Genomic DNA, 13,265 nt, shown 5'->3' on the forward strand with positions numbered 1-13,265 from the left:
CTTTTTTGTACTGGTTTCATATTGTTAGTCATCATTGTAATTTACACATAGACATATACAAAGATACAGAAATTTTGCCTTTACTTACAGTTATCCCATTCTCTTTAGAAACTTGAAATTCCAGTCAGGATTTCTACTTAGAGACAATCAAGGAAAAAACCTACATATCAATATGCAGCATAGAAAGATGCCATGCAGATGGATATCACGTAGTGTGCCCTTCTTTACCTTTACTTATATCCAGTTTTCCCCCTTTCATTTAAGAACAAATGGCCCAGATAAGGGCAGCGGTTTTGTTAAATTAATTTATAACCAAAGTCCTCTGCTTGTCAAATACATGTGAGCAGTAGCAGATTGGTTACTGAAGATTTATAATATTTCAACTTTGCAGGTGCGGTATTATGTCAAAGGAATGGAGAGCAATTCATCTAGTGTCCTTACAAAAAAGGAAGAGTCATCCATTGGATCGTTACGCCAGAGAACAGATTATGGTTTTCAAGTTCGTGCAAAGACAACACATGGATGGGGTGATTACTCCCAACCAATATACAAGAAAACTGCTAAACTTTTGGGGACAGGTAAGAATTGAAAATGGAGTACACATAGTGTTTAAATTTTTTCACAATTGTTGTTTTATATTTTTTTTTACAAAGTTCCACTAAAAGCTTGTCACAACTCCTGCAGAAGCTTTTCCAGAATCTTATTCATTATTAATAAAATAATGGTTGGAAATTTTCATCCTTTAATTTCCACGTGTTATTTTGTTGGATTACTTAAGTGTTAACCATCCACTGAACATTACCTATTTTCAGCATACGTGGGCAACGAGGACAACACTCAAGTTCGCATTATTGTTGGAGCAACTGTTGGAGCATTTGTCGTTATTGCAGTCATTGTCATAATGACCCTGTTATTCCTGAGAAGGTAATGAATAAAGTTACTTGTTAGAGCACCTTGTCTTTTCTTCTTGCTTTGTAAGATATTTAAAATTCGTTGTTTATGGTATTACATTTGTTTTAGGCCATTAAACTTTGCATGCCTTTTAAAGTATCTCTCTAGTAACAGGTTAGTTTAGTTACAGTAAATTACCGTTATTTTAGTTTTCTTGAAGTTTTGTTTTGAAAATTGAATACATTCAGTTCAGTCAGGAAACAGATCTTTATAAAATGTTAAGTCTTTAGCCATTTACAAGTATAGATAGCTCTATATACACTACAGCCAACTCCAGGTAATTAGTATTGGTTAACTTACTTTTAATTATGAGATAATGTCTATTGGCTTTATTCATGAAAGAAGAAATGTCAGTATTTTATGTTTCAGCAGATAATTGTAATTCTCTAAATTACTGTACAAAAAAGAACTCTTGATACATAAAATAAGATCATGCTTCCATTTTGTGGATGATCAATTGTTACATGTAAGAAATTAAAAAACTTTTTCAAGAGTCTTTTTTGTTATTCTCTGAAGCATACTGTATGTAATGATCCCAGAATACCAGAGGTTGGCAGTATTGTATTGATTGCTACAATTCAAAGAGCTGAGACTATCATTTTCATTAAAATTTGTCAAGAATATATTGTAGATTAATGTTACCTTTAGCCTTCAAAGTGAGCGTAGTGGTGTACTTTTCAGATATTCTATTTTGTATTTTTCCTAGACAGTTACATAAGCATGGGTATTCTTTAAGTCAGTAGCAAAGAAGAGTCACACTGTTCACTTTCAAGTTTTTACTGCATGATATCTTTTGGTTTCCTCGGCATGCTGTCTTCATGGTGGCGGGATTCCCTTGAAAACTAAGCTTGATTTGTTTCCGTGTTTCAGCAGAGGCACCGATGAATGCAATAAGAAGCAACCATCAGACTGCGACACCCTGGAGTACCGCAATGGTGAAGGTAAGGAAAACATGCTGTCATGAGACATGATAACGTTTGATAACATTAATTGATGATGATTATTCATTTAATTTTACTTAGTTATAGCACTTCACCTTAATTTAAGTATATATGATAATAAGTATGGGAGAGAGGTATAAAGTTATTTTTATATTTGTTATTATCATTTACAACTGCAGGATTAGTTTTGGTTTGACATTTTTATTATCAACTACAAGCCTTTTCTTTTATTATTTTTTTACTATCCAAGTACAAATGTTTCTCTAGAAATCAAAGACCAACTTAACCTAACAGAGACCACCAACTTGTGCCATCCTGCGTTACACCCTGCCTGCTTTAGAACTGGGAATCTCACCCCGTGGACCCTAAACACATCTCCTGTGTACAGTACGTGTAGCACCCACCAGGCTCCTGCTCCTATTTCCCCCCCATCTATCTCTATGCTCAGCCTTCCAACCCATGCGCTTGTTCGCATGTTAGAAGCTACACCCTTATTGTAACTTTTATTTTCAGTTGTACAGTTTGATTGATTGGAGGAGTTGCCTCTTGTATTGCAGGAGCCCTTAAAACATCTTGCCTACACCTTTCCTTGCATAAATTTGAAAGCTAAGACAGTTTGCCTGACATATTTAGCCTGATCATATTCCAGTCTTGCACACTTGTAAACCACAACACCCTTTCATCCCTGCATAATGAGTTTGTGAAAATGATTTCCAATTGTATCTCCACTCTTCCTGTACAGTAGTACACAAAGGAGCAGTTATTTGTAACTGTCATGTGTTTTGAGTAGTCAGTAAAAGAGAAATGTATGCCATGGTCCCTATCTATTCCATGTAGATATGGGTTTTGATCATTCTTTGGCCTCCCAGTGTGGGAGAAAAAAGATTTGCTCTTGTGCATTTGAAACCTGTGTGTGTTTTTTTTTTTTTTATATAAAAAATTTATGTGCTGCTGGAAGCTAATAGTATGTTTTACTAGTGTAAAGTTTAGAGTAATATGGTTTCAAAAGCAAAAAGATGCTGTTTGTGAATTATCCTTTGGCTGTGACGAAAAATCTAAAACTCTGATTGGCCCACTTTCCCTCCCTCCTGCAATCACCCTCCCAGGACTGATTGTCACCTTCAGTAAGTGTAAGTCTTATGCCTGGCCCTTCTGTGCATACCAGTAGCATCCTCCTCCTCCTCTTCCTTTTCCTTTGCCACCTCCTGCAATGAAAATGATCTCCATTAGGGAGATCAGCTTTGGATGTTAATACGTAGTAGCTTAGTCTTGACTATGAAAGTACTTCTTGCTTAGTCCTCGTAGATGGATTCCTGGCTGACTATTTGAGCTTTGTGTTTCTTTGCTTAATACTTGTTTATTGCTCTTTGGCTTCACATCAGTCCTTTGCTGGAAAAACTTTGCTGCAGCATTTTGCTGAAATACTTTTTATTTACATTATTATCCTTATTGTTACATTTTGTTTTTGTTAGCATTATTTTCTTCCAATTCCATGTCTGATGCTTCTATATTGCAGTATGTGCTTGGTGTATGATTAGCAATAGTCTTAATTTGGTAGGGGTTATGACTAGTTTCAACTGATAACTATATAGAAATTTTATTTTGTAAATAAACCATTATACAGTACCAGTAATTTGCTTTGAAATTGATTAGGGTGAATTGTCTTTTATGAACTTAACACTCCTCCAACATTGGTCTTGATAGAAAAGCAAATATATATCCTCATAGTGCTGTACTAGATGCTTCAGCAAGCAAAGATCTTTCGATTCTCCTCTTTCTAATTACTCTTTCATAGACATTTTGTAAGCTGCAATACTAGAGAAAACCAGTACTTTAATGAAGTACACTACTCTTAAATAAGAGCCAGGTTCCCGATCCCATGAGGCATGTATGTAAAATAGATGATCAGGCACCCATTTAGTGTAAGTTCGTCCAATTGTTTGTCGTCGTTCCAGATACTAGCCACCCTAGTTGGTAATTTATGTTTAACTCCCTTATTTTTACCCGTCTATTACAGTGCACGGTGTATTGGAAAACCCACCTATAGTCCAAACCCACACCACAGGAAGTAGTAAGTATTAGTTCCCTGATATGTCCTACTAACATGTGGCAAAATGGAGAGATTAGAGAAAATAGAAAAAATTTCATTACCAAAGAAACAAAGAAAAACGAAAAGGATTAAAAAGGAGACAGTAAATTCTTCAGTAACTTGGAAGAGTGGATGACTTGTTTTATTACTTTTGACATTTTGATGTTTTCATTCCAATTGGTATTTTTCTTATTTAATTTGCAATATTGTGTTCAACTTCTCTCCCTAAGGCCGTACCCAGTATGCTTTGTTTCCCAGCAGACCAGACCTCAATCCCTACTATTTTTATCCTGCTATTCCCATCCTATTCCTGAACTAACTTCCTTTTTAACAATTTATCAATTTATTGTAGGCCTAGATGTAGAAGCAGTAGTCGTTTGTATCCAAATAATCTTCATATTTTGAAGCTTGGCTTTACTAATGCTAACACAAAATCTTTTTTAACGTCTTTTGATGGGGACCATCAAACCCTTTTGATGTTCAGACTATATTTTGATTTCCTCTTTCAGCTTTTCAGCAAGAAATACATCCACAACAGTCTGCTTTATATTTTTATTACATTTTTAATGTCAGAAATAAATATAGTTTTTATATGGATAGCCCAGTTTAAGTTTTGCACATCTGGCACCAATAAGTTCATTCAGTGTTTAACCACTTGGCCATAAAATGCAAGAAAATTTGTGAAAGATTGCTCCTAATTACCTCATTAAAAGGAAGAAACAAATCTGGGCAATAGTCATTGTAGGATTTCTGTATCCATAAGTGTAATTTAAAGGTACAGGATAAAGTCCTCATTTTGAAGTACTGTACTTACAAAGCGGTTGTAACAAGGAGAGACAATGTTCTTCTGTGTTGCCGTATTTCTCACAGTGCCAGTGCATTAATTTCTTTTCTTTGTTTAATTTCTTTCCAATTTATTATGATTGAGCAAAAAACATAACTTACATAATTTTTGTATATATCTGCATTCCTTCCTAAGTTGAACTTTTGCATATAAAAGGGCAAGTATGTTTGAGTGCTCCTGATCACCTCATGACCACTTGCAGTTCACTGCAAGAATGAATTCAAAATGAAGATAGCAACAGGTCTTAACATACAAAACTTGGAAACATTATGTTACTTCAAGTTGACCATGTATTAAGTAGTTAACACTGTCATATTACAAACCTCCCACAATGTTTGTTATTTTCATTAGTTTTGGGTATAGTACACAAAGCGCTATACTGTATATTTTTTTGTATAATGCAGTACTGTATTAAGAAGATGAATTGGAGCTTCAGTAATTATCTACAGCATACAGTTATTCTATAATTCATTATACATATTTTACTGGGTAATACAGGGTAAATAGTCTAAGTACAATAGCAAATATTTCTCTGTATTGCAAGACGTTCTAACTACCCGAGTATTGCAATTGTTCTCGGATCCTATACTAATTCCTGCAAATTTAGAAATACGTGTCTAGAAACATTTGGCTTCTCTTGATATGCATAGGGAATGTGGCCTTTTGTTTTAGTTAAATAAAATTTAGGAGTGTGGCATATGATATGGTCGGTGGAAGTAGAGTGTATGCCATATTGGGAACATTGTATGGTATATGCTTCACACAATATCTACTAATAGATTAATAAATAGCATTTGAATGTGTGAGTGTACTTAGTAGGGTGATGGTGATATTATTTTTTTCTCAGTGGAACAGCAGGGTAAATCACTATTACAGTACTGTACTTATCAGGGCAGTGAGAGATATAATATCTACTTACTTTATAGTTGATATGTATTGTCATGCTGTATATTCAACTGAATCATTGAATGCAATTTAGCCATGATAGACTGCATTGCATATGATTACAAAAACTGTTTGCAAGACCTGTCAAAAAGTGAGTACGCCGTAAGTGTTATCAAGTACAGGGAAAAATATGAGAGAACACGTAAACATCTTAACCGATGTTGTATAGTGGTATGTGAGAAATACAGTGCTATTAATGTGGTATGGAACTCAATTAAATATAGATGCCTATGAAGAGGTGCACAGTAATTCCTGTTTTCAGTGCATATAATTTTTATTTTTTTTTTATGATTTGAGCCAGTCCATTTACCCATACTGTTATTCTCAGTTCTTGTACACACTTATATTTGCTGCCCATATGTGCACTGAAATATTTTGTTATAAAGTATTATGCATGAGGTGAATATCATCATCATTTAGATGTTGTAAAGGCTTTACGTATTATGAAACTTCACATCGATAACTTTGGGATTACTGTACATCCTGTTTAAGTGTAGTGACTGAAAATTATTTGGTTATCCTTGGAGGTTTGTAAACTGATATACAAGTATTTTATATTTCAAGTTGAATTAATTGTAGAAATATTTGATTCTCTATAACCTCTCAGGGTTTCCTTTTTTTTCCCATCGAGTTTCCTCTACATGGACATATACTGTAGTACAACTAAACAGAGCAGTTGATTTGGTCATGTGCACCAGTTCAGTCTGTTTCACTTACAAATTGAATCAGTCTGATGAATCTTTAAGGATCATTATTCTGACCCCCCAAAAAAAACAAAGTTATCCAATGCAACTGCAGTTATGATCAGAAAACTCCCATAAAGTGTAATAATTTTATACCCTTTCAAAATGTATCTTAGAAAACTGATTTTTTTCTTTATCTTGTTTTTGTTTTGCAGATGTATTATTGACTTCACGAAGAATGAAAACAAATTTTTTGACTCTACAATTAGCTTAGTATTTCTTACTTACCAAATGCTGTACTCCTGTTCTCAGAAATGTGAACATTACAGTACAGTATACTGTACAGTTGCTGTGTCCCTTAGATTCATTAGTTTTCATTCCAGAACCAGATCTCCATTCATACACTTCATTGATCCTTCTCTCTGAATTGTAAAGTACTGAAAATGTCATTTTGCAATGACTTCAGAATTTTTTTCAAGTTGAGAGTTTTCCATTTTTTGTTTTAGGATTTTCAGCACTGTTTTAAACTGATCAAATAATGTTTTGTGTTTGTCAAATTAAGTAGAATTTTGTTTTAGGATAAGGCAGGGTTTAGAAATGAACTGGAGGGTTTTATAAGAATAAAATGGTGTTTTGTACAAAATCATGAAAAAATCCTGCATATTTTTTCTCCCTCACTCCTTTTGAGTACAGTACTGTTAAAAAATGTTTATTGGTGATTGTTCATGTATGCTATGATGAAATTTATATTGATACTGTGTAGCTAATCATTATCCTCATAGATGAGAATTTAATTCAGTTTTCTTCTCTTTCAGTATTCTTGCTATTGGTCAGATAAGAGTTTTACCCATATAATGAGTAATGAATTTAGTTGAAAGTTTGCACGTTCATCTTGATTCATCTATGAGAAAAATGATCATTGAAATTTTATTTCTATATGCTTTGAGATTGTTAATTATTCAGTAATTGGCAAATAAGTAGTTTTATTTTTGTATTTTTTTTATGTTGTTTCCTTTTTGATAATGTCTTCAGAATGGTTGCAATTATTATTTTTGATACGTAGTATTTATTCATTCTAAAAACCATTATCAGTGTTTGTGAATTAATTCTAACATCTATTTAGTTTGTGAATTAATTCTAACATCTATTTAGTTTATGGTGCAATAGTAGAACATACTATCACATTTTATTGATTTTTGCTCTTGCCACTTCCAGTGACAACTCCTCTTTTCACTCAAGTTGGGCACCACAGAACTTACATTGACCCCCATACTTACGAGGACCCAAACCAAGCTATAAGAGAATTTGCAAGAGAAATAGATGCTTCTTATATCACAATTGAAGCAATCATTGGCGGTGGTGAATTTGGTGATGTTTGTAAAGGCAGCTTGCAGTTGCCCAGCCGACCAGAGATGACTGTAGCTATCAAAACCCTCAAGGTAAGAATTTTACTTGAAAAATAACTTTCTCTAGTGTTGGATAATGTTGATATAATTTGAGGAAATCCAAACTGTGTAATTTTAAAAAGTGTTGGATTCATTAATTCCTCTTGGACTATGTACACTCGAAAGGATGCGAGAATTTTTGAAATGTAAATGAACTAAAGATTAATATTCTTGAATTTCAGCCTGGATCACCCGAGAAGGCTCGAGTTGATTTTCTCACAGAAGCCTCCATTATGGGCCAGTTTGAACATCCAAATGTAATCTTCCTACAAGGTGTTGTAACAAAAAGTAATCCTGTAATGATTATCACAGAGTACATGGAAAATGGATCTCTTGATCAGTTCCTTCGGGTAAGGCTCATTTTACAGTGTATGTGTTTATAATTTATTTTTTTATTTTGTATGAATTTTAACTTTGTTTTGTTGGATCATCATTTCACTTATTAATATTCATTGACTGTTACAGGTCAACGATGGCAAGTTCCAGGTTCTCCAGCTTGTTGGCATGTTGCGGTGTATTGCCTCAGGGATGCAGTACTTGAGTGAGATGAACTATGTCCATCGGGATCTTGCAGCCCGTAATGTGTTGGTGAATGCACAGCTTATTTGCAAGATTGCAGATTTTGGATTATCAAGAGAAATTGAAAGTCACACTGAAGGAGCTTATACAACTAGGGTAAGAAATTAAGGTTAAACAGGAAATTTAGGAGTTATATCCACCAGCTAGAGTTACTAGTCTTGCTTCAGACTACAGCAGTAATTTACACATTTTATGAGATAATTTGCAGTTCAGAATTTAATTTTTACAGGAAGGTGCCATGCATTAAATGTTAATTATTATAATACACTGTACAATTTAGACTGATTATAAAGTACAGTAGATTTTTGTATTGATTTTTAATATAGGAAGATTATTACCATTATATAGTTTAATTATTGTTGCTGCTTAGATGCCAGTTTGTAGACTTAAAGAAAAACTATTTTTTGTTTCTGGTATTGTAAATATACTAAATTAAAAAACTTAACTGGGTCACTCAAATTGATTTGGTCAGTATTTTGATCTGATTATTACATCATCCTAAAGGTATTTTATCTTAGCATTAGGATGCTATAGTATAGTATTGTTAGCAAAAATTTACTCCTTAATTTTTTTTTAGGGAGGAAAGATACCAGTGCGATGGACTGCCCCAGAAGCCATCGCGTTCCGTAAATTCACAAGCGCATCTGATGTTTGGAGTCTAGGGATTGTTATGTGGGAAGTAATGAGTTACGGTGAAAGACCGTATTGGAACTGGAGCAATCAAGATGTTATAAAAAGTATTGAAAAGGTAAAATGGATTCATTTATTGCTTCACTTGTCACAAATTTATTGGTTATTACCACCAGAATAGATTAGTTCCAGTCTCACATAAATCCATGTGCTGTATGCTAATATAATTTAGTTAGTAAAAAAGTACAGAATATTTTTTATTGTGTTTAAAATATTTACAAACCAAGGTTGTATGAAATTATGAAAAATCAAGATTTCAAGGAGTGTACCATACTTGGAAAAGAAATGCAAAGAACTATAGCAAATTCAGTCAAATTGTTTTTCACAAAAATTCATAGATGCTATTGAAAGCTGTTATCCAAATAAAATCTGATTAGTAGGCCACATTAAAGAGAAAAAAAATGAAACATATTGAGACAGATGATACCTACAGTGTATTGTTTCCTTCTTTGCTGCTAATAGTAATTCATATGCTGAAGTTGTAACATGTTTTTGAAACCTGAATCTGTATTGTTTTGGTTAAATACTAAGTTATTTATTTTGTTCCAGGGTTATCGTTTGCCAGCTCCAATGGAATGTCCTGAGGCCATATATCAACTAATGTTGGATTGCTGGCAAAAAGAGCGGAATCATCGTCCTAATTTTGCTGCAATTGTGCGGACTTTGGATAGACTGATCCGCACTCCTGAGGCACTCAACAAAGTAGCCCAGAACAGGTAAAGTATACCAATTTCCCATGGTTGTACAGTACAGTATGTTACTTTAACGAATATTAGCCACTCTGACCTCATCAGGGTTCTACTTGTGCACAGTCACTTAGTTTTTATTATAAATTGTTTGAATTAATTTCAGTGCTAGGATGTTTAATTATGGATAGAATATGATTTGCATATCCAGTAGATCCCTGATCTAGATTTATTTTGATTTTAAATTGTCTTTTTACATAATATGCTCCATTGGGTAGTAGATTGGTTCATAGTGTTTTTGGCATAAAATAGATCATAAGAAGTAATATTTGTAAATTTGAAATTGTGATAGTGGAAAACTTTTCTGACCATTGTAAAATTTAATATTTTTGTCACAAACATCATATGTACAAAATTGTTTATAATTAATAACGAAATTTGACAAAATACACTACAGTAATATGTCTCAAGACATTGGTGCATGCACATTTCAAGCTAAGAAGTGTTTTGTTGAAGAGACATTATATTTTGGCAGGTTTTCCTGTTCAGGCATACAATAATAGCTCTAAGTTTAGAATACCAACATTGCAAGTTCATATCAGTTAAATTGACCCATGAGAATGAGAATTAAGTTTTTTTTTGGCTCAGTAGTCTGTTTAACTATGCCAGGTCAGCATTTCCAAAAGTAAGTTGGTAAATGAAAATTAAAAATTATAGTACCGTCAAAGTTAGTGAATCAAGTACAGTAACTGCACAAAGAAACTTAAAATACATAAACATTCAGATATCTTGACAAAACAGGTCAGAAGCATAGTTCATTTAACTAATTCACCTTCAAGCAACACATGAACCAGTCTTTACCCTATAATACAAAGCTGTTTGCATATTGCTACAATGCCTTACTGCTTGCCACTTGCTGAAAGCATGGCATAAGTTATGTAAATTTACTGGCGGGCTGTGGCAAAGAATTGCTGGCAGCTGTTTGTAAGTCTGCTGTAGTGGCTGTTGTGTATTGGTTAAACATAGAATTACAACTGTCATTAGATTTGCTATCAGAATCTTCTCCTTCTACTTTACTCATAATTGTTAGTGGTGGTGGTACAAAATTGGTACAGTAAAGTTCTATCTTAACTTTGCTACATTTTACTTACTTTTCTGTATTCAGTATTTGGAAGATGCGGTTTTCTCGTAGTCTTGTTGATTCCTGAACGTGGAGACCAGATGTTGAAACTGTAGAAAGATGCTAAATTTCCCTGACCTTGATTTCATATGAAAATGCCAGTTGAATGTATTACTTATTTTCATTTATATAATGTAGTTGAATTACAGTGTCTTTTCCCTACAAGGGAATTTTCAGATTCAAGTATCAGCAACCACTGGTACGGGCTTGGAATTTTTGCCCTAAGACACTCGCCTGTCCAAAATTTCTTAGATGGTTATGAACACCTTTTGGGCTTTGATTGTATTTTGGCCATTAAAGAAATGCATTTGCTATAGTTAGTAATACTGTAGCTCTGTGAGAGTAGCCGCCAAGGATACAGTGCTTAAACTGTAGATGATGTTTATGTTGCCTTCTGTTGTGGCTCCCCCATCATATGATTAAACCTTTTTAACTTTTTAGATGGAAACTATATGTATCATATAGGGCTGGCAGTATTTGTATATGGTATATTTTTATGAACATTGTGTGTACAGCCTATTTTTTTTCTTCTTGCTGACTTTGTAACGACAAGGTATGAAAATGGCGTACTGTACAGGTACAAAAGATGTTTAGAATTTGGTGTCAATAGAACTTTGTGTAATTAGATACTATATATGGTACTTCAAGTTTACTTAACTCTAAGACCTTTTGGCTATCGCTGCTTTCACTGTGGACGTGAAGCAGAGTAATACGGCTCTTGTAATTGTATGTACCATTCTATCTTTTAAATGATGTCCTTGAGTTCTCTTGTTGAGTCCTTTGCGATCCATGTTTGCAAGGTCATAAATGTCAAAAATGATGCTGTTTTATGGTGGAGCCTTCCATCTTTAATGTTTTTAGACAAGGATCCAAAGGAATTGTTCAGCATTCTTTGGAACTTATTTTTAAACGTGCAGATAATTAAAATTCACGTATGATTGTTGATTGCCACGGGTAACCGAATCTTGTTTTTTTACACTTTTGCATGCCATTTTCTTTTTAATTGCCTCTATGAGAAGCCTCTATGTTGGTACTAAAATGGGGTTGGGATTTTCTTTCGGTAAATATGTACCTAACAGTTTAAGTGCATAACTTTTTTAATGTAGTCAAGTTTTACCAGTACATTAAGTACACCATTAAGATTCTTTGATTAATTATTTTATTTTTAGTTTTGCGTTTAGATTAAATTTCGTGATTTTAGTTTTCTTTTAGATTAAATGTTGTGGTTACTGAAGTTTTCCATTTCTGAAAAGGCTAAACTATGTAACTGGACATTGTTATTTTGTTCATTTTTATAGCACTTTTTTGCAATAATATTTTACAGGCATTACCAAACATGATATGGTTATGACTGTGCCAGTTTATTTATATTTTCACCAGTTTTCAACCTTCCACTTTTCTGAAAAGCTACGTCTTACTTTGCTTTTCTTGTGCATCAACCAGCAAGAAAATACTAGGCCTTCTTTTACAGTGAAACAGTAGAGGATCCCAGATCTTAGTCCTTTCTTGTTTTACCTGTTGGGTTGTTAGACCTTAATCACTAAGGCTTTTGCAGGCCTAAAGAAAGCTTGTGTTGATTATGTATAAAATTCGTGCTCTCGTTACTATTCCAGATCTTTCTTTTCAAACTTTTCTGGCCTTATTAGCAGCTTTGTTGATCTTACCTTTTTATCTTTGTGTATCCGATATGATTATGGATTTTCCCTTCACATGTGCTACTTAATTTGCATTAATAATTTGACATTCATAGCATAGGCTTTGCTTCGGCTTAAAAAAATATTAAACACTAGGTTTAATTTAATCGTTCTTAGCTTTCATCATTGTACTTTTTCAAACATCTTTGTACAGCTTTCTTTGGTATGCCATGTCTTCATATTGCATTACATCTAATACATGGACAGTGCTCTTATTTTTTTTTATAAATTTTTTTGTTGGTTTTATATTAATGTGCTTTTCATACTTTATTTTTTTACTTATCTTTGTTCTAAGCAAGAACATTCATGATAACAATTTTAATGTTGAAAACATTTTAAGAATTCTTTAAGAGTATGTGTTATTGCTGCAAAGAATGTTGCCAAGGCTGTATTGTTTATTGTGATGTTTAAATGTACACTTGTACATTTTACTATCATCCAGTTTCATTTTTCTTCAAGATATAATTGTTGTTTCCTGTGATTGATCTTTCTTGGTATAACAATGCACACTAATAAGAAAATGATGTCTTAAAAGCTT

The 13,265-nt window shown here is 33.4% G+C and overlaps 1 protein-coding gene across 11 annotated transcripts in view; it reads left to right on the plus strand.

Annotated features, from left to right (window-relative positions):
* The window catches only part of Eph (Eph receptor tyrosine kinase), a 1,032,492-nt gene that overhangs the window by 1,012,018 nt on the left and 7,209 nt on the right, over positions 1-13,265 (plus strand). For 3 of the 11 annotated variants that reach the window (XM_067103469.1, XM_067103458.1, XM_067103460.1), the window contains 10 exons: positions 392-578; positions 813-924; positions 1,822-1,892; positions 2,187-2,279; positions 3,910-3,963; positions 7,669-7,892; positions 8,081-8,248; positions 8,364-8,573; positions 9,055-9,225; positions 9,717-9,883. In XM_067103469.1, the coding sequence (XP_066959570.1) occupies positions 392-578; positions 813-924; positions 1,822-1,892; positions 2,187-2,279; positions 3,910-3,963; positions 7,669-7,892; positions 8,081-8,248; positions 8,364-8,573; positions 9,055-9,225; positions 9,717-9,883 (1,457 nt within the window). Of the gene's footprint in view, positions 1-391; positions 579-812; positions 925-1,821; positions 1,893-2,186; positions 2,280-2,998; positions 3,023-3,909; positions 3,964-7,668; positions 7,893-8,080; positions 8,249-8,363; positions 8,574-9,054; positions 9,226-9,716; positions 9,884-13,265 lie in introns of all 11 variants that reach the window. The other 8 variants (XM_067103467.1, XM_067103468.1, XM_067103461.1 and 5 more) reach the window with 7 other exon arrangements.

The sequence above is a fragment of the Macrobrachium rosenbergii genome, chromosome 5 (genome assembly GCF_040412425.1).
Source record: "Macrobrachium rosenbergii isolate ZJJX-2024 chromosome 5, ASM4041242v1, whole genome shotgun sequence".
In the NCBI taxonomy this organism is placed as follows: domain Eukaryota; kingdom Metazoa; phylum Arthropoda; class Malacostraca; order Decapoda; family Palaemonidae; genus Macrobrachium; species Macrobrachium rosenbergii.